At 37.9% G+C, this 18,917-nt stretch overlaps 1 protein-coding gene across 6 annotated transcripts in view; it reads left to right on the forward strand.

The window, feature by feature from the left end:
* Positions 1-18,917, forward strand: part of nfixb (nuclear factor I/Xb) — a 511,053-nt gene that overhangs the window by 469,904 nt on the left and 22,232 nt on the right. For 5 of the 6 annotated variants that reach the window (XM_062037120.1, XM_062037119.1, XM_062037121.1 and 2 more), the window contains 3 exons: positions 2,913-3,088; positions 8,622-8,769; positions 16,809-16,900. In XM_062037120.1, coding sequence (XP_061893104.1) covers positions 2,913-3,088; positions 8,622-8,769; positions 16,809-16,900 — 416 coding nt within the window. The remainder of the gene's footprint in view (positions 1-2,912; positions 3,089-8,621; positions 8,770-16,808; positions 16,901-18,917) is intronic. The other variant, XM_062037126.1, reaches the window with a different exon arrangement.

An 18,917-nucleotide genomic window follows, 5' to 3' on the forward strand; every position in this document is an offset into this window, starting at 1 on the left:
ACAGAAATGTTGAAATGTAATATTTATTCTACACATTTTTACATTAGAAACTATTAGTAAATCAGAGGCTACTCAGAAGATGAGATAACTCCTGGAAATTACTGGCTTTTAATGGCCAAAGGTATAGATGTGTGTGTCCAAGTTAAAGGAAATAGGCTGTCTTCTTCGAATGGATTTATTGCAATCTTTGGCAAGCTATGTAATGTTTGCTGTGGTCTGGAACAACATGGCACACAAACAACTATCAGAAATGCAGCCAATAATATATACAGATAATGTGTAACATGCAAAACAAAATTATATACAAACAGGATAAAAGTAAAGGATATTAAATTAGCTCAAATATACCTACAAATGAGGCATAATGATGCAATATTTACATACAGCTAGCCAGGATAGCATGTTAGCATTGATTAGCTTGCAGTCATGCACTGACCAAATATGCCTGATTAGCACTCCATATAAGTCAATAACATCAACAAAGCTCACCTTTGTGCATTAACGCACAGCATGAAACGTTTGGTGGACAAAATGAGACAAAGAAGGAGTGGAAGATTTTACATGTAAACAAACTGTTGCGTCACAGTCCACACTGTGTTGAGTTCAAGAACCGCCGAAATTAGTAGGACAAAACGATGTTCAGCAAATACTCTCATCAGTGAAGCATACACACAAACATATTAAACAGTGGGCTTTCTAACAATTGGGAAGGTTTGTGTCATATTTGTCCTCAAACAAAAAACATACTAAAACAAAAAAAATATTTTCCCCCATCTTTTTACATTTTCCAATCCTTTTTTAAAAATGCTCCAGGGAGCCACTAGGGCGGCACTAAAGCGGTTGGCTGACCCCCACTGTGGGCGATTAAAGCTTGTTTAATACATGTTGCTCTAAATTTGACCAGAGTGGGCGATAACGCTACACCTTAGGTTTAATTGTGTGCAACGTGGATGTTGTTTTGCTTCTGCGTAAACATTTGTAGTTTATCGTGTGAACCTATTTTATTCATGTAAAATACACAATGAACTTTATACTTTGGTAACGTTTATTTTATGTCTATTTTAGTTTAACAAATGTAAATGAAGGAAGACGTGTAAAAAAATAAAACTGAGGAAGAAAAATAATTCAAAAGAAGGAACGTCGATTCTTAACAAAACTTCTGGAGCTTCTGTTAACTATCTGTCTAGCTGCACACGCTGAAATCAAGTAGCGAAGGCAGAATAATGAACTTATTGACTCAGACGTAGACTTCCTTTTATTGACATTCAAATTTGATCTTTACAGTACAGATAAGAACGAAGTGTTGTTCCATTAGCTCGTTGTAGTGCAGGATAAAAGAGCAATAAGGTGCATATATAAATAAATATATTGCACTTTTGCATATGCATCCACGTTTATGGATGTATGTTATATTGTCTTTATATTCCAGCGAGTTAATCCATTTTTAGGGGGAATTGAAGGGATTATTATGATGCGTTCAAGAGTCTTATGGCCTGAGGGAAGAAGCTGTTACAGAACCTGGAGGTTCTGCTACGGAGTCTGCGGAACCTCTTCCTAGAGTCCAGCAGCGAAAACAGTTCTTGGTGGGGGTGGGAGGAGTCTACAAATTTTCTGAGCCCTGGTCAGGCAGCGGCTTTTTGCAATTTCCTGGATAGGAGGAAGAGGAGTCCTGATGATCTTTTGACAGTGCAGTTTGAAAGCTGGTGTGTTTACCTAATAATTAAGTAAACACAGCCCTAAAGGAATATAACCTGTGAGGCACTCTCTGACAAAACATGCACATTTCGTTGTTCAAGCCCTTTGGCTCTTGAAAATGTGGCCCTCTTCATTATGTAGTTGAATAGCCCTGGTGTAGGATCACGTCAACCCACCTCTACCGTCCTAACCCCAATACGCAGCCACCCCCTATGTCCCCCAAAGAGCTTGGCCTTCACCCAGTCCTTAATGGGATTAACAGGGGGACTATAGGAACACCAATGGGGCGCGGGCAGCCTGGCATAAGTGCAAGGTGGCGCCGGGCTCAAAGACATAGGCCCCTTTTCTGGGGGGTAATGCAAAGAGGTTGGCACTCTCCCGGAGTACACTCGGCATGCACAATGTATAAGACATACGCACCGAAGAAGTGTTGGCAGCCTCACACGGGCAGCTGGGGGCTTGGATGCATGGATGGGTGTCAGACTGGCACAGTTTAGGGAAGAATGGGCCTCTAATACAAATCAAGTAGATTCATTAATGGATATCGGTCTGACAGAGGGGGCTTTGTATTGTGCAGAGTTCCACCAACTGCTCCTCACTTGAGCTTCACACCCATACTCCAGCTTCTTTTGTTTGTAAATTCTCTCTCTTTAGTCCCGGTGATGCACTTTGAATTCCCTTACCATTCATTTTTTTTGCATATGTGCCATTAAAGACGGTTTAAAGCGAAAGCACCGTCTTAGGAATAGAAATTTGTCCGATCGTAAAAACAAAACGAGTCATATCAAATATGGCTCGGGCGTGTCGGTGCCAACTTGCGGCCATGCCAATGCATCGCACCCGCAAGCTGCTCATTTAAGATGGCGATCCGTGACGCGGCACCGGCATCAGAAGGTGTTTAGCTTCTGCAAAGCGAGGCCTACTGTATGTATGACTTTGAATGGTGCTGACTAAAAATATTTGTCCACAACAGAAAGCAAAGTGTGTGTGTCCTCCATAAAGCTTTATAGATTCACTGGAGTGATCATAAAACTTTATGAGCGTTGACCATTGCTATTAACCGAGAACAGCTTTTTCATGGGAAAACATTTGCATTCATAAACTTGAATGATTCCGTCTCGCATTACTCATCTCTCCACGCTTTAAGAACGAGCACATGTTGTTCCCCGAGTCTTCTCCCCCCCGTGCCCCTGTAACGCACATGCCTCCGTCCGCAGGGAGTCCCCGTGCTTCCGCCTCGGCCCTGCACTTCCCGTCGCCCTCCATCATCCAGCAGTCGAGCCCTTACTTCACCCACCCGACCATCCGCTACCACCACCACCCTGGACAGGACCCCCTGAAGGAGTTTGTGCAGTTTGTCTGTGCTGATGGCCCGGGGCAGGCCGCCGGACAGGTAAGGTTCACGCTTTTTTTTTTTTAAATTTGTCTTTTGTGTAAAAAAAAACCCAATAATAATAATAATAGTATAGATGCCACAAATCCCCTTGTTTTGCTTTCATTATCTGAACAATAATAGGCTTGTCAGTCTGTATGTTTCCATGCACTAAATTAGTCTGATTCTTCAAATAATTTGGTTTTCTACAACACATGTAAACACCTTAATCTGATCATGTTTGGCTTTTTAAAAATGTAAAAAAAAAAAAGTTAATATGCCACAAGGCTCTTGTTTTGCTTTTATTATCTTAATAATAATAGGCTTGTCAGTCAGTATATTTCCATGCACTAAATTAGTCTAATTCCTCAAATAATTAGTTTTTCTACAACACATGTAAACACCTTAATCTGATCATGTTTGGCTTTTTAAAAATTTTAAAAAAAAATAATAATAATATGCCACAAGGCTCTTGTTTTGCTTTTATTATCTGAATAATAATAGGCTTGTCAGTTAGTATGTTTCCATGTACTAAATTATCTTGATTCCTCAAATAATTAAGTTTTCTACAACACATGTAAACACTTTAATCTAAATGTGTTTGGCTATTTAAAAATGTTGAAAAAAAAAGTTAATATACCAAAGGGCCCCTGTTTTGCTTGTATTATCTGAGTAATAATAGGCTTGTCAGTCAGTATGTTTCCATGCACTAAACTTGTCTGATTCCTCCAACAAAAAAAAATTCTACAACACATGTAAACACTTTAATCTGATCGTGTTTGGCTTTTTTAAAAATGTAAAAAATAAATAACAAAAATGTTTAATATGCCACAAGGCCCCTGTCTTTCATTATCTGAATAATAATAGGTGTGTCAGTCAGTATGTTTCCATGCACTAAATTAGTCTGATTCCTGAAATAATTCCGTTTTCTACAACACATGTAAACACCTTAATCTGTTTGTGTTTGTATTTTTAAAAATGTAAAAAAAAATACAAAAATGTTTATATGCCACAAGACCCCTGTTTTGCTTTCATTATCTGAATAATAATAGGCTTGTCAGTCAGTATGTTGCCATGCACTAAATTAGTCTGATTCCTCAAATAATTCAGTTTTCTACAACACATTTAATACCTTAATCTGATCATATTTGGCTTTTTAGAAAAGTTTAAAAAAAAGTTAATATGCCACAAGGCCCTTGTTTTGCTTTCATTATCTGAATAATTATAGGCTTGTCGGTCAGTATGTTTCCATGCACTATATTAGTCTAATTCCTTAAATAGTTAGTTTTCCTACAGTACATGTAAACACCTTAATCTGATCGTGTTTGGCTTTTTAAAAATGTAAAAAAAAAAAATTTAATTAATATGCTACAAGGCCCCTGCATGTTTTGCTCTCATTATTTGAATAATAATAAGCTTGTCAGTCAGTATTTTTCCATGCTCTAATTTAGTCAGACTTTTCAAATAATTTGATTTTCTACAACACATGTAAACACCTTAATCTGATTGTGTTTGGCTTTTTTTAAAATTTAAAAAATAAATAACTAAAAATGTTAATATGCCACTTGGCCCCTGCTTGTCTTTCATTATCTGAATAATAATAGGTGTGTCAGTCAGTATGTTTCCATACACTAAATTAATTTTATTCCTCAAATAATTTGGTTTTATAAAACACATGTAAATACCTTAATCTGATCGTATTTGACTTTTTGAAAATGCAAAAAAATGTTTAAAAAAAACTAAAATGCCACAAGGCCCCTGTTTTGTTTTCATTATCTGAATAATAATATGCTTGCCAGTCACTATGTTTCCATGCATTAAATTAGCCTAATTCGATTTTTTACAACAAATGTAAACATCTTAATCTGATTGTGATTGGCTTTTTAAAAATGTAAAGAAACATGTTTAAAAAATGATGTTAATATGCCACAATGTCCCTATTTTGCCTTAATTATCTAAATAATAATAGGCTTGTCAGTCAGTATGTTTCCATGCACTAAATTAGTCTGATTTCTCAAATAATTCTGTTTTATACAACACATGTAACAATTTAATCCGATCGTGTTTGTGTTTTTATAAATGCAAAAAAAATGTGATTGGAAACCATTTTTTTCTTGCATTCATTGCAGTGCTTCTCAATTATTTTCTGTTATGACCTCCATAGGAGGAAAAACACATTAGAGATAGAGAATGAAGACTAGGACTTCACCTGTAGGTGTGAAAATAGAAGAAACCAAATTATTTGAGAAATCAGACTAATTTAAGACATTGTTAGCATATAAACTATGTATCACAAAGACATTTATATGTTGATTTGGTAAAAACTTACGATCACATACATCAATTTATTGTGTAAAAGTCATCTTAATCGCATGATTTGCATCATAGCCTTCTTCTCCATCTTAGTTGAAGACTACTCTAATAAAATACAGTGGAACCCGCTTATGTTGACAACCTGCCTATACAGTATGTAGACCAACTCTTTAAGTCCTGGTCCTCAAGTACCCGCTGGAGTCGATGTTGACATACAAGGTTCAAATAAGTTCAAATGGGGTCATTTATACAAAAATATAGGTCTGTTTATGTCAACATGTTGTAGTGTTGTTATTTTCATTATCGATAGGCAGCGTGACACGACAACTAAGAAGTGTCCCGATACAACTATTTCACTTCCGATACGATACCGATACCGGAGCCTTGAGTATTGGCCGATACTGATATTGAACTGATACGATGTCAGCACAAAATATACATATTTGTATTATTGTGTAGAGTGGAATGTTAGAAAACGCTTGATCAAATTAAATTAGTCAAACAAAAATGGAAGGTATGAAAAACACTAACCTATTTATTATTAATCGTCTGGTATGGACTGATGTTGTCTTTAATTTGTTTTTTTGTTTTTTTTGGTGACACTTAGTATCCGAAATAATTCATAAAGTTAGGCTCATGACTAGGGCTGCAACTAACGATTAATTTGATAATCGATTAATCTGTCGATTATTACTTTGATTAATTGATTAATAATCGGATAAAAGAGACAAACTACATTTCTATCCTTTCCAGTATTTTATTGAAAAAAAACAGCATACTTCTTTTGATTATTGTTTCTCAGCTGTTTGTACATGTTGCAGTTTATAAATAAAGGTTTATGAAAAAAAATATATATATATATTAAAAAATAAGATAAAAAATTGCCTCTGCGCATAGCATACATCCAACGAATCGATGACTAAATTAATCGCCAACTATTTTTATAATTGATTTTAATCTATTTAATCGATTAGTTGTTGCAGCCCTACTTATGACTCATTAAGTTCAAAGATGCGGTTTGTTACTGGGTGATTTCTAATACGCTTCTTCTGCCTTGGGGACTTTGTATCTGTAAGTAATATGCAACTATAATTATTTGATACTGGTTCATGTTGACAAATGTGGTATAAGTACCGCGGATGTCGTTGTGGCTTGTGCAGCCCTTTGAGACACTTGTGATTTAGGGCTATATAAATAAACATTGATTGATTGATTGATTGATATTTTAGACTGCAATATTGTTCAATTAAGGCCCCTTATTACGTATGTGTCGCTCGTGTGCTACTGTGTGCTTAGTTGCTGTGTAGCTGCTAGCTAGTAGCCTAGCCCGATAGCCTTTTAGGCTACCTTTTACTTCACTAAAATACAAGAAAAGACCAACCTTGTGTGCTTATTTGTAAGACATTTAGCCGTTAAATCGTTGTCCAGCTTTGCACAAGTAAACAGAACTTATTTAATCGGCGCCTTACATTGGAACCTTTAGATGCAAGTCAATGTAATCTTGTTCTTTGTGTTGATATCGGACCCATATCCAATGTTAATATCGGATCAGGACAACCCTAACGACAACGGTGACATAACTGCTATTAAAACATGTATGTAGTGAATTCCTGTTCAGTGCAAAGTAAGGTTCAAATTAAAAGCATGGCAGCAACTAACAAAAGGCACCCTTTGGTACAAAAGCTTTATTGTCATTGTAGTCAAGACAAGTGACACGAAATAAGAATGTAGAATATCATATGAAAACAGAATGAATAAAATAAACTTATGCACAATTAAAGGGGACAAAAGGGAAGGTAAAACAAATCCTCTATTATCACCTATTCTGACAGGTGATAATAAAGGATTTTAGTTAGTACCTTAATCTGATTGTGTTTGGCTTTTTAAAAATTAAAAAAAAGAATAATAATGTCAATATGCCACAAGGCCCCAGCTTTGCTTTTATTATCTGAATAATAATAGGCTTGTCAGTTAGTATGTTTTCATGCACTAAATTATCCTGATTCCTCAAATAATTAAGTTTTCTACAACACATGTAAACACTTTAATCTAATTGTGTTTGGCTATTTAAAAATGTTGAAAAAAATGTTAATATACCAAAGGGCCCCTGTTTTGCTAGTATTATCTGAGTAATAATAGGCTTGTCAGTCAGTATGTTTCCATGCACTAAAGTTGTCTGATTCCTCAAAAAAAAAAGTTTCTACAACACATGTAAACACTTTAATCTGATCGTGTTTGGCTTGATGTTACATCAAGTAAATGTGCAAGCAAAAGTTAAGTTTTATTTAGTTATGTTGACAACCACTTATGTTGACATGCAGTTAGTTAGTCCGAAGGGCGTCAGCATAAGCGGCTTTGGCTCTATATATTTGTTGATTGTCTATTGGAACAAAGTGAAGTCAAGTTGGAATAATTGCCTGAAATTTGGCATTAAATAAATTCATAATAATTACATTTCTTTCATGAAAGCAAAAATATGATTTATTTTCTTAAATATGTTGCTGTAAATACTGGGCGTTGCTAGAATGTGGTCACTACTCCGCTGCTTTTTTGTGGTGATAAAAATGCACACTAGCGCACAAAACACATCTTGTTGATTAAACTCACGGGTCAGAGCTTTGTATTGTCTTTGTAATTCCGACAGATTTATTCCCTATCTTTCTTGGTTGTATTCTTTATTGATTTGTTTTTGGCTCCACCCACTCACGCCAGTTTTGCAGCCATCAGCACGACACTGACAATCCCGTCCCGATACATGTCAGTCCTGTTTTCTGTTGTCATCATCACGAGCTGTGGTTCCCCCCTTTCAGTTGGACTGTGGTTGTTCTGTGCTGCTGTTGTGGTTGCTGGTGCTGTGCCTGTGTACAAGCGTCCTCTCTCATGGTATTAATTATTTTGCCATCTTCCGGATGAACGCCGTCAAATAAATTTTGCTCACCCCCACCCACCATGGACCACCCCTGTGGAAACCTCTCACGCCCAGCTCCCACTCCTATCAAACCATGTGGTGATTATAATTTTTCACACCTCCATAAAAGATGCCGCCCACATACGTCATCCCTTTGGTTGTTGTTCTCCACCGCCTTCCTCCCCCTTCTTCCACCATCGTTCCCCCTTCTCCCCTCACCTCCGTCATGGATATTTTTTGACCTGGCCTCCTGAGCTGCGTCCTTTTTTTTTTCATCCCGTGTTTGCGAACTGTCGCATGTCGCCCTCCTGACCCTGTTTGTGTTGTCTGCAGCCAAACGGGAGCGGCCAGAGCAAAATGCCAGGCTCCTTCTTGCTGCCTCCACCTCCCCCAGTGGCCCGCCCAGTGCCCCTCCCTATGCCCGACTCTAAACCCAACAGCACGCCCCCTGACGGCGGACTCTCCTCGCCCGCATCTCCGTGTAAGTGACCCCACAAAAGACCACAATCAAAAGTCATTTTTGAAAAAAAAAAAAAAAAAAATAGCCCTCCACAGTGGAAAAACGTCCCCCGCCGTTGCTCGTGTCTAACCAGCAACTCACATCCCCTTTATCCTTTGGAGGCGGGGCCTGCACAGACATAAACACGGATATACATTGCCAGACGTGCACCTGGGTTGAGACCCCCTGACATGGAAGCTTCACCGGCCCACCATGAAATCTTCACGTCTTCCCCTGCCTGACTCTTGCAGCAGATGACGAGAATAACGTCATCCTTTCATTTGATTTTCAATACATGGAAGGCACAGATCTAAGATGGTTCCACTAGGACAGGGGTATCAACCGGCGGCCCGGGAATTGACACCATACCAGCCCACGAGTTCGGTTCAAAACTTGGAAAAAGTCACATTTCTGCAGCAGATTCCTAAAAACACTAGAGTGCTCGTGTTGTGTAGAGGAACTTGGACCACTGTAAACACCGATCCTTGATTTGACATTCTAACCTTGTTAGGCGTTCCTCAAGGCACCCCTTTACATCCTCTCCTTTTTTCAGAAGGTGATTCATGTAACTAAGGTATTGCTCTCGCTAGTGGTGTTCCCCAAGGTTCCACGTTAGGGCCTCTTGTTTTCATATTTCGGTCAAAAATATTCAACCGGTGGCCCGCGAGTTCCGTTCAAAAAAACTTGTGTGAGATTTACATTTTTGCGGCAAATTCCTCAAAACATGAGAGTGCTCCTGTTGTGTGGAGGAACTTAGACCACTGTAAACACAGATCCCTGTATTGACATTCTAACCTTGTTAGCAAACTTCGAAACAAACTTGGGATTTACACAACAGAGGCGTTCCTCAAGGCACCCCTTTAAGTCCTCTCCTTTTTTCAGAAAGTGATTTATGTAACAAAGGTGTAGCTTATTTACTAGATAGATAGATAGATAGATAGATAGATAGATAGATAGATAGATAGATAGATAGATAGATAGATAGATAGATAGATAGATAGATAGATAGATAGATAGATAGATAGATAGATAGATAGATAGATAGATAGATAGATAGATAGATAGATAGATAGATAGATACCGTATATTACCAAATAGTAGCCCGGGCGTTTATTTCACAAAATCGATTTTGGAGACAGGCGATTAAAAGAAGCAGGCGGTTATTTGCACAAGGCTTTTATTTATTTTTGCACCAGGCCATTATTTGGTTACAATGGTTACTGTCCAGTATTTTTTTTTCGTACAAAAAACTTTAAATGTAAAAGCTATTGTAAACATACAAACAAAAAAACAAGAGATCAACATGAGGTAGGCTATCAAAAGACAAGAGATCAACAAGGCCTCAACATGGCAGTAGTGCAACAATTGTCAAATAGAATACCAATACTAAAAATAAATAAACTTTTTAAATAAAGCAGCCTACCGGGAAAAATAAAATTATGGTACCAAGTACTCAAGTATAAAACCCACCATCAAAACAGAACAATAATACTGTCACTTAAATAAAATAAAGGCTACAATACTCCAAGTTTTAAATAAAGCAGCATACAGGAAAAATAAAATTATGGTACCAAGTATTCTATAAAACCATCAAAACAATAATACTGCAGCAAACGCAACCCCAGTAGCATTTTAATCTAAATTATGCAAATAACAGCCCATGGGCGGCTATTTGGACATAGGCGGTTATTAGGAAGAGGGGGGTTATTTCACAAAATGGGGTCAGACCCCGGGCGGCTATTAGGACATGGGCGGTTATTCGCCCAAGGGCGTTTATTTGGTAACATACGGTAGATAGTACTTTATTGATTCCTTCAGGAGAGTTCCCTCAGGAAAATTTAAATTCCAGCAGCAGTGTACAGAATTGAGAACAAATTTAAATAGTAAAAACTAAATAATGGGGGTATAAATCGAAATAAAATAGAAAATATAACAATAAGTATTAAAAAAAAGAAGTAACAATAAGGATAAAAATATAACAGTTAAAATAAGAATATAACAAGAGAAACTAGGCAGTGGTGACCATGTTATGAAAACTAGTGGTGTTCCCAAAGGTTCCACTTTAGGTCCTCTTTTTTTTTTTTTTTCATATTTTGGACAATTCAACTGGTTGCCCTACGAGTTCCGTTCAAAAAACTTGTGAGAGACTCACATTTTTGCAGCAAATTCCTCAGAACATGAGCGTGCTCCTGTTGTGTAGAGGAACTTGGACCACTGTATACACAGATCCCTGTATTGACATTCTAACCTTGTTCGCAAACTTCGAACTAAACTTGGGCGTTCCTCAAGGCACCTCTTTAAGTCCTCTCCTTTTTTCAGAATTTGATTTATGTAAGAAATGTGTTGCTGTAGCTTGTTTACTAGTGGTGTTCCCAAAGGTTCCACTTTAGGTCCTCTTTTTTTTTCATATTTTGGGCAATTTAACTGGTAGCCCACGAGTTCCGTTCAAAAAACTTGTGAGAGACTCACATTTTTGCAGCGAATTCTTAAAAACACTACAGTACTCCTGTTGTGTAGAGGAACTTGGACCACTGACATTCTAACCTTGTTAGCAAACTTCGAACACCGGGGTCCAAACTTGTGATTTACACAACTGAGGCGTTCCTCAAGGCACCCCTTTAAGTCTTCTCCTTTTTTTTTTAGAATTTGATTTACGTAAGAAATGTGTTGCTGTAGCTTGTTTACTAATGGTGTTCCCAAAGGTTCCACTTTAGGTCCTCTTTTTTTTAATATTTTGGGCTATTCCACTAGTGGCCCACGAGTTCAGTTAAAAGAATTTATGAGAGACTCACATTTATGCAGCAAATTCTTTAAAAAAAACTAGAGTGCTCCTGTTGTGTTGTGTTGACTCTAGAAAGAGGTTCCGCAGCCGCTGCAGCAGAACCTCCAGGTTCTGTAACAGCTTCTTCCCTCAGGCCATAAGACTCTTGAACGCATCATAATAATCCCCTCAATTCCCCCCCAAAACAGATTAACTCGCTGGAATATAAAGACTATATAACATACATCCATAAACGTGGATGCTTATACAAAAGTGCAATATATTTTTCTGTACAGTAATCTATTTATTTACAGTATATCTGCACCTTATTGCTCTTTTATCCTGCACTACAACGAGCTAATGCAACAAAATGTTGTTCTTATCTGTACTGTAAAGTTCAAATTTGAATGACAATAAAAGGAAGTCTAAGTCTAAGAGTGCTCCTGTTATGTAGAGGAACTTGCAGGAGTATAAACACAGATCCCTGAATTGTAATTCTAACCTTGTTAGCAAACTTCGAACCCTGGGGCTCTAAACTTTTGATTTACATAACTGGGACGTTCCTCAAGGCACCTCTTAAAGCCTTCTCCTTTTTTCAGAAAGTGATTTACGTAACTAAGGTTTCGCTGTAGCTTTGTTTACTCGTGGTGTTCCTCAAGGTTCAACTTTAGGTCCTCTTTTTTTTCATATTATGACCCACGAGTTCCGTTCGTAAAACTTGTCTGTGACTCACATTTTTGCAACAAATTCTTAAAAACTCTAGAGTGCTGTCATAGAGATGACCCCTGACTAGCTTTTTTGCAGAAAGTCCTTAAAAACTGCCAAAATAAAAATGCCAAAATCTAACGTCTGCTGTAGAGGACGCTGGTTCTCCGGAACATACAAAAAAAGACTAATGGGGAATAGAGAAGTCCGGCCCCCTGGTCCTTAGCTTTTTGGAAATTAGTGGAATATCTCTGCACTAGAAAGTGGGTTGGTATTGGTGGAATAATTCCATGACTTGAATTGAAGGAGTAAAGTCAGTTGGCAAGTGGGGCGACTTGTCTCACAATATTTGAGGGGCACTGGATGGAGCATTTTTCAAATGTACTATTTGTGTTTCCCACAGTCAGTGTCTGAGAGTCCTTTATGTCTTTTTTTGTGTGTTATCCCAATATACAGAAAAATGGATGTACTGTACACGGTCTCATTGATTTACACTGAATTCCAGACGTTCTCCTCCTGTCTCTCTCTTGCATTTACACTGTACACTTCTTCAATGTAGCCTTTGGATAACTCTGCACACCGGGTTGTGAATTCTCCTCGACGACCCTAAATATGTCACACTCTGACGCCAGCGGCCTATAAATGTCCCTGAATGGTCCTCAGTGTTACAATTTGAAGTACTTTCAGTAGAGTTAAAAAACAGATTTCAGCGCATGTTATCAAAAAGGAGATTATGAGGCTTTTTTTAAAATGTGGTTTGTAGAAATGTAACGATATGAAAATGTCATATCATGGTTATTGTGACCAAAAGTATCACAATAATCATTGTTATCACCCTATAGTTATATGTACAGTAAAGCCTTGTTAATCGCTGTTAAAGGAATTTCCGCGACCATCGACAAAAAATCAACTATTTTAATAGCTAGAACATAAAAAAAACTATTTACGACCCTATTAAAAAATTGTAACATTGCCTTCCAGGCATGAAAAACAACCACATAGACACCTTTACACTCGTTTAATCGAATATAGTAATGCTGCCTGAAGCTGAGCCAATCAGTGGCCACGATACTGAACAGCGCGTTCTGATTAGTTAGGTCTTATTAATGGGCAAATACCACTGTGTTATTGATATTCTTAGTTAATAAAGCCATTTTGGTAGAAAATGCTTAATTCAGGGCAAAATATATAGAATATGCTTAAAAAATTCATCCGCAATGGAATGAAGCCACAAACACTTCGTGGGACGGCAGACGCACAATTAGGGCTGCAACTAACAACTAATTTGATAATCGATTAATCTGTGGATTATTACTTCGATTAATAATCGGATGAAATAGACAAACTACATTTCTATCCTTTCCAGTATTTTATTGAAAAAAAACAGCATACTGGCACCATACTTATTTTGATTATTGTTTCTCAGCTGTTTGTAAATGTTGCAGTATATAAATAAAGGTTTATAAAAAATTTATAAAAATAAAAGAAAAAAGTAGCCTCTGTGCATGCGCATAGCATAGATCCAACGAATCGATGACTAAATTAATCGCCAACTATTTTTATAATTGATTTTAATCGATTTAATCAATTAGTTGTTGCAGCCCTACGCACAGTATGTTTAATTATTGTTCTGGCTTCTTAAGAGCCATATTTTTCCGTTTATCTTTTCAGTTTAAATATCTTCAAAGCCAAACAGGAACTCTAAATCCTTACGTTTTTAAGGGCATAAAATATAAATTAGTCAAATTTCTCAATGAACTTCAGTTCGAAACAAAACACGGTTAAAAAATTAGAATAACTCATGTTATGGAAATGTATACTAATCGAAAATTGTGACATCATTTAATCAAGAAGACTTCAAAGGGTTGAAAAACAATTAAATGATAATAAATGATAAATGGGTTATACTTGTATAGCGCTTTTCTACCTTCAAGGTACTCAAAGCGCTTTGACAGTATTTCCACATTCACCCATTCACACACACATTCACACACTGATGGCGGGAGCTGTCATGCAAGGTGCTAACCAGCAGCCATCAGGAGCAAGGGTGAAGTGTCTTGCCCAAGGACACAACGGACGTGACTAGGATGGTAGAAGGTGGGGTTTGAACCCCAGTAACCAGCAACACTCCGATTGCTGGCACGGCCACTCTACCAACTTCGCCACGCCGTTATGAACTTTTGTCTATGGCTGAAGTGAATTGAGAAATTTCAGCAAAAAAAGTAAAAAAAAAAAAAACCATCTGAATCCAAATTGTTTTTATGCCCTTTGAAAAATGAAAGGACTTATTTAGCCTATTTGGCTTTCCTCTGTGGAAAAATTATTTACAGTATAATGGAATAACACAACAAAAATGATGGCCAAAATACAGCAAACATTTACTGAAAGGACAAAAAATGGTTTTTTTTTGGTTCCCTGAGAGTTAAATATGTTTATATTTTTCCGTTTTTATTTGTAATTGTTTTAGAGGGGTTTTTTAACAATAAAGGCAAAACAGGGATTTCTGCATCACTGCGCTTTCTTGCGACGTCAGGTGGGTTCACTTCCTGTGAGTTTAATATGCTCAATTAAATAGCTAAATTGCTCTGACAGTAATAGTTTCACTCACTAAATTTTAGGGAAAACCAATATTTTCCATATATTATCCGCACCAGACTATAGGCCGCAGATATATACGTTGCGAAATGAGTTATTTACACAGAAAGATTTTGTATATGTTTATTTACATACCTAATTTTTTCTAAACGGTGTCTGTAACATGGTAGTTATATGACTGCTCAAACAAATCATCGTCATGAACCCACTTGCTGTGGAAGCTAGTTCTCCAATCAGCTAAACAGACTCAATAAGTCCACAGTGAAGTTTTCGTGAATTGACGACACTAAAATAATATATGGAAACACTCCCAACAGACTTCACGCATGAGAAGGTTTAGTAAGTAAGAATAGTTTTAGTTATATTGTAAAATTTACAAAAGTTGCTTGGCGTGATGAATGAAGAATCCATACAAGTAGAACCGCTATGGATGATTAGAAGACTGAACATCACTTGTACTTGAAAGCTAAACGGAAGGAAATACTGTAGACGTTCAGCCCGCAGCAGCTACGGTGAGCAAATTCATCCCAAAGATGGCGCCATAGCACAAACAATAACACACCATTTCAGTGTCTTTGCATGTGTTTTATAAAAACCGTTTGCATTATGAAGGTCAGCGAAGAAAAAGCCCCAAATTAGCCGCACCGTTTTATAAGCCGCAGGATTCAAAGTGTAGAAAAAAAATAACAGCTTACAGTCTGGAATTTATGGTAATTGTAGATTTTATATTGAACATACCATATTTTTCGGAGTATACAGTAAGTCGCACCGGCTGAAAATGCGTAATAAAGAAGGGAAAAAAACATATAAGTTGCACTGGAGTATAAGTCGCATTTTTTGGGGAAATTTATTTGACAAAACCCAACACCAAGAATAGACATTTGAAAGGCAATTTAAAATAAATAAAGAATAGTGAACAACAGGCTGAATAAGTGTACGTTATATGAGGCATAAATAACCAACTGAGAACGTGCCTGGTATGTTAACGTAACATATTATGGTAAGAGTCATTCAAATAACTATAACATATAGAACATGCTATACGTTTACCAAACAATCTGTCACTCCTAATTGCTAAATCCCATGAAATCTTATACGTCTAGTCTCTTACGTGAATGAGCTAAATAATATTATTTGATATTTTACGGTAATGTGTTAATCATTTCACACATAAGTCGCTCCTGAGTATAAGTCGCACCCCCGGCCAAACTATGAAAAAAACTGCGACTTATAGTCGAAAAATACGGTAATTGTTCAATGAGTACAGCACACTCTTACGCAATATTGGTTATGGCATACACACACAAATGATCGTTTATAGTTGCGGACATGACAGGACATACCCAAGTAATTCTGGGTCCAAAGAAAAAAATATTTCGCATCATCAAATTTTGTAAAAAATTGACATAAATAGATAAGTAGCCATCCTGAGTATGTTTTAACCCAGTCTTATGTAGCGATCTTAAATTTGAACTTTAATTTAGTTGTCCACTAAGCCAGTGCTCGGATTTAAATGCGATACCAAATTGAAGGGAAACGTTTACTAAACACGATAAAGCAGTAACACATGTATAAAAATACAGACGAGCGGCGATAAAGTTTCGTTTCAATTCGGATCCCCAGTATTCTCTCATATCTCAGTAGAGAAAGAACCTCATTAAAATGACGGCGCAGTTTGAGGAGGTCATCAATCGCCCGCGACCATATCATTATCTGCAGAAAAACTGATGTGGATACGATCGATCGAAATGGACACCATGACAGTAGTTTTTATATCTATAATGAATATACCATGAAACACAAGCATCTCTGTTGTAAGAGAATATATGGAACACATGTTTGTGCACACCAGTATTAGATGTTGGATGGATTTGCGTATTCTAGCCTTGCTTGTTTGCCATTTTAAGCAATCAGTCTGTTGGTGAACTCATGTCTTTTTGTCCTCTTCTGTCCCCCGTAGCATACTCCACGCCAGGCGCCACAGCTCCCAACAGGTTTGTCGGCATCGGATCACGGGACAACAACTTTCTGAACATCCCGCAGCAGACACAGGTGGGACTGATTCTAGTACATCCTGTCCGGTACAGTAGATCCACCCGCTGTGCGCAGGGGGTGACGTTCCGACGCCACCCCGCATATGGTGAAAAAATGTGAGAAATTGAGATGACCATAAAAATGTCTACCGTATTTTTCGGAGTATAAATCGCTCCGGAGTATAAATCGCACCGTCTGAAAATGCATAATAAAGAAGGAACAAAACATATATAAGTCGCACTGGAGTATAAGTCGCATTTTTTGGGGAAATTTATTTGATAAAACCCAACACCAAGAATAGACATTTGAAAGGCAATTTAAAATAAATAAAGAATAGTGAACAACAGGCTGAATAAGTGTACGTTATATGAGGCATAAATAACCAACTGAGAACGTGCCTGGTATGTTAACGTAACATATTATGGTAAGAGTCATTCAAATAACTATAACATATAGAACATGCTATACGTTTACCAAACAATCTGTCACTCCTAATCGCTAAATCCCATGAAATCTTCTTCCTCTGTGTCGCTTCTAAACAACTCTGCCAACTCTAAAGTTAGACAATGCGCCACTTCCTCTTCTATCGGTACGTCGCTTACGTCAGAGTCATCGTCAGTTGCAGTTCCAATTATTCCAGCCTTTCTGAATCCGGACTGGATGGTTTCGGTTGTCACTGAAGCCCATGCTTTGTCCATCCATCCAATGACATCCAGAAGCTTTGCATGGCGCATTCTCCCGGTACGGAAGTAGTAGCAGGTAGCATCTTTTTTTTCACAATGCACTTCTGCCAAGACCCACAATGCACTTCTGCCATGACCCGCCCCCCGCCGAATTTTTATTGGTTGACGTGTGTGTGTGACGATTGCTGATATATGCCTAGTCTCTTACGTGAATGAGATCAATAATATTTGATATTTTACGGTAATGTGTTAATAATTTCACACATAAATCGCTCCAGAGTATAAGTCGCACCCCCGGCCAAACTATGAAAAAAACTGCGAGTTATAATCCGAAAAATACGGTATTTGTGAGGCTGTAATAAAGCCTGGATCATGCTGCTGCTCGGAGGCGCCACCATGGCCGTCGCATGTGGAGGGCAGGTTTTAAACTGCATGTTTAAAAAGTTAAAGTACCACTGATAGTCACACACACACCCTAGGTTACCCTTTGCATTTGACCCATCCCCTTCGTCCACCCCCTGGGAGTTGAGGAGAGCAGTGAGCAGCAGCGGTGGCCACGCTCGGGAATAATTTTTGGGGATTTAACCCCCAATTCCAACCCTTGATGCTGAGTGCCAAGCAGGGAGGTAATGGGTCCCATTTTATAGTCTTTGGTATGACTCGGCCGGGGTTTGAACGCACAACCTACCGATCTCAGAGCGGACACTCTAACCACAATAATTGCTACTGTGCGCTCGCGACGAAAGACGCTAACAGGCTAAAAGCTTAGAAGCACAATCCAGGCTTTAGCCCAGGCCTGGGCAATTATTTTGACTCGGGGGCCAAAATTAGAGAAAAAAATGTGTCTGGGGGCCGGTATATCTATTTTTAGGAAAACTAATACAAAACCTCACAATAAAGTCTGATTGAATGCTAAAAATGTTATGACAGACTGCCTTAAAAACGGAATGGAATTTAAAAATGTTCTATGAATGATAAAACCCTGAATATTGAGAACATATGAACGTCACACCCCCTCTCCATCCACATATTTTACAATCAAGCCAAATGCAACAAAGACAACGAAATATGAACGTGAAGGGTAAAAAAAACAAAGAACATCTACAATCTGATATATCTGATACATCACTAAGCTTTAGAACTTTGTTGTAAAAATCTCCTTCCGCGCCTGTCCCTGACACCCACATTTCAGGCTGGCCGCTCTGGAAACACTCCCCACCCACACTGCTTGGTGCCTCGTCTGACCTGCTGTGACGTAAATTACCATAGTAACTAGTAGGGTTGTACGGTATACGGGTATTAGTATAGTGCCGCGATACTAATGAATCATATTCGGTACCATACCGCCTCTG

This window comes from Entelurus aequoreus, linkage group LG25 (genome assembly GCF_033978785.1).
Source record: "Entelurus aequoreus isolate RoL-2023_Sb linkage group LG25, RoL_Eaeq_v1.1, whole genome shotgun sequence".
Taxonomy (NCBI): Eukaryota; Metazoa; Chordata; class Actinopteri; order Syngnathiformes; family Syngnathidae; genus Entelurus; species Entelurus aequoreus.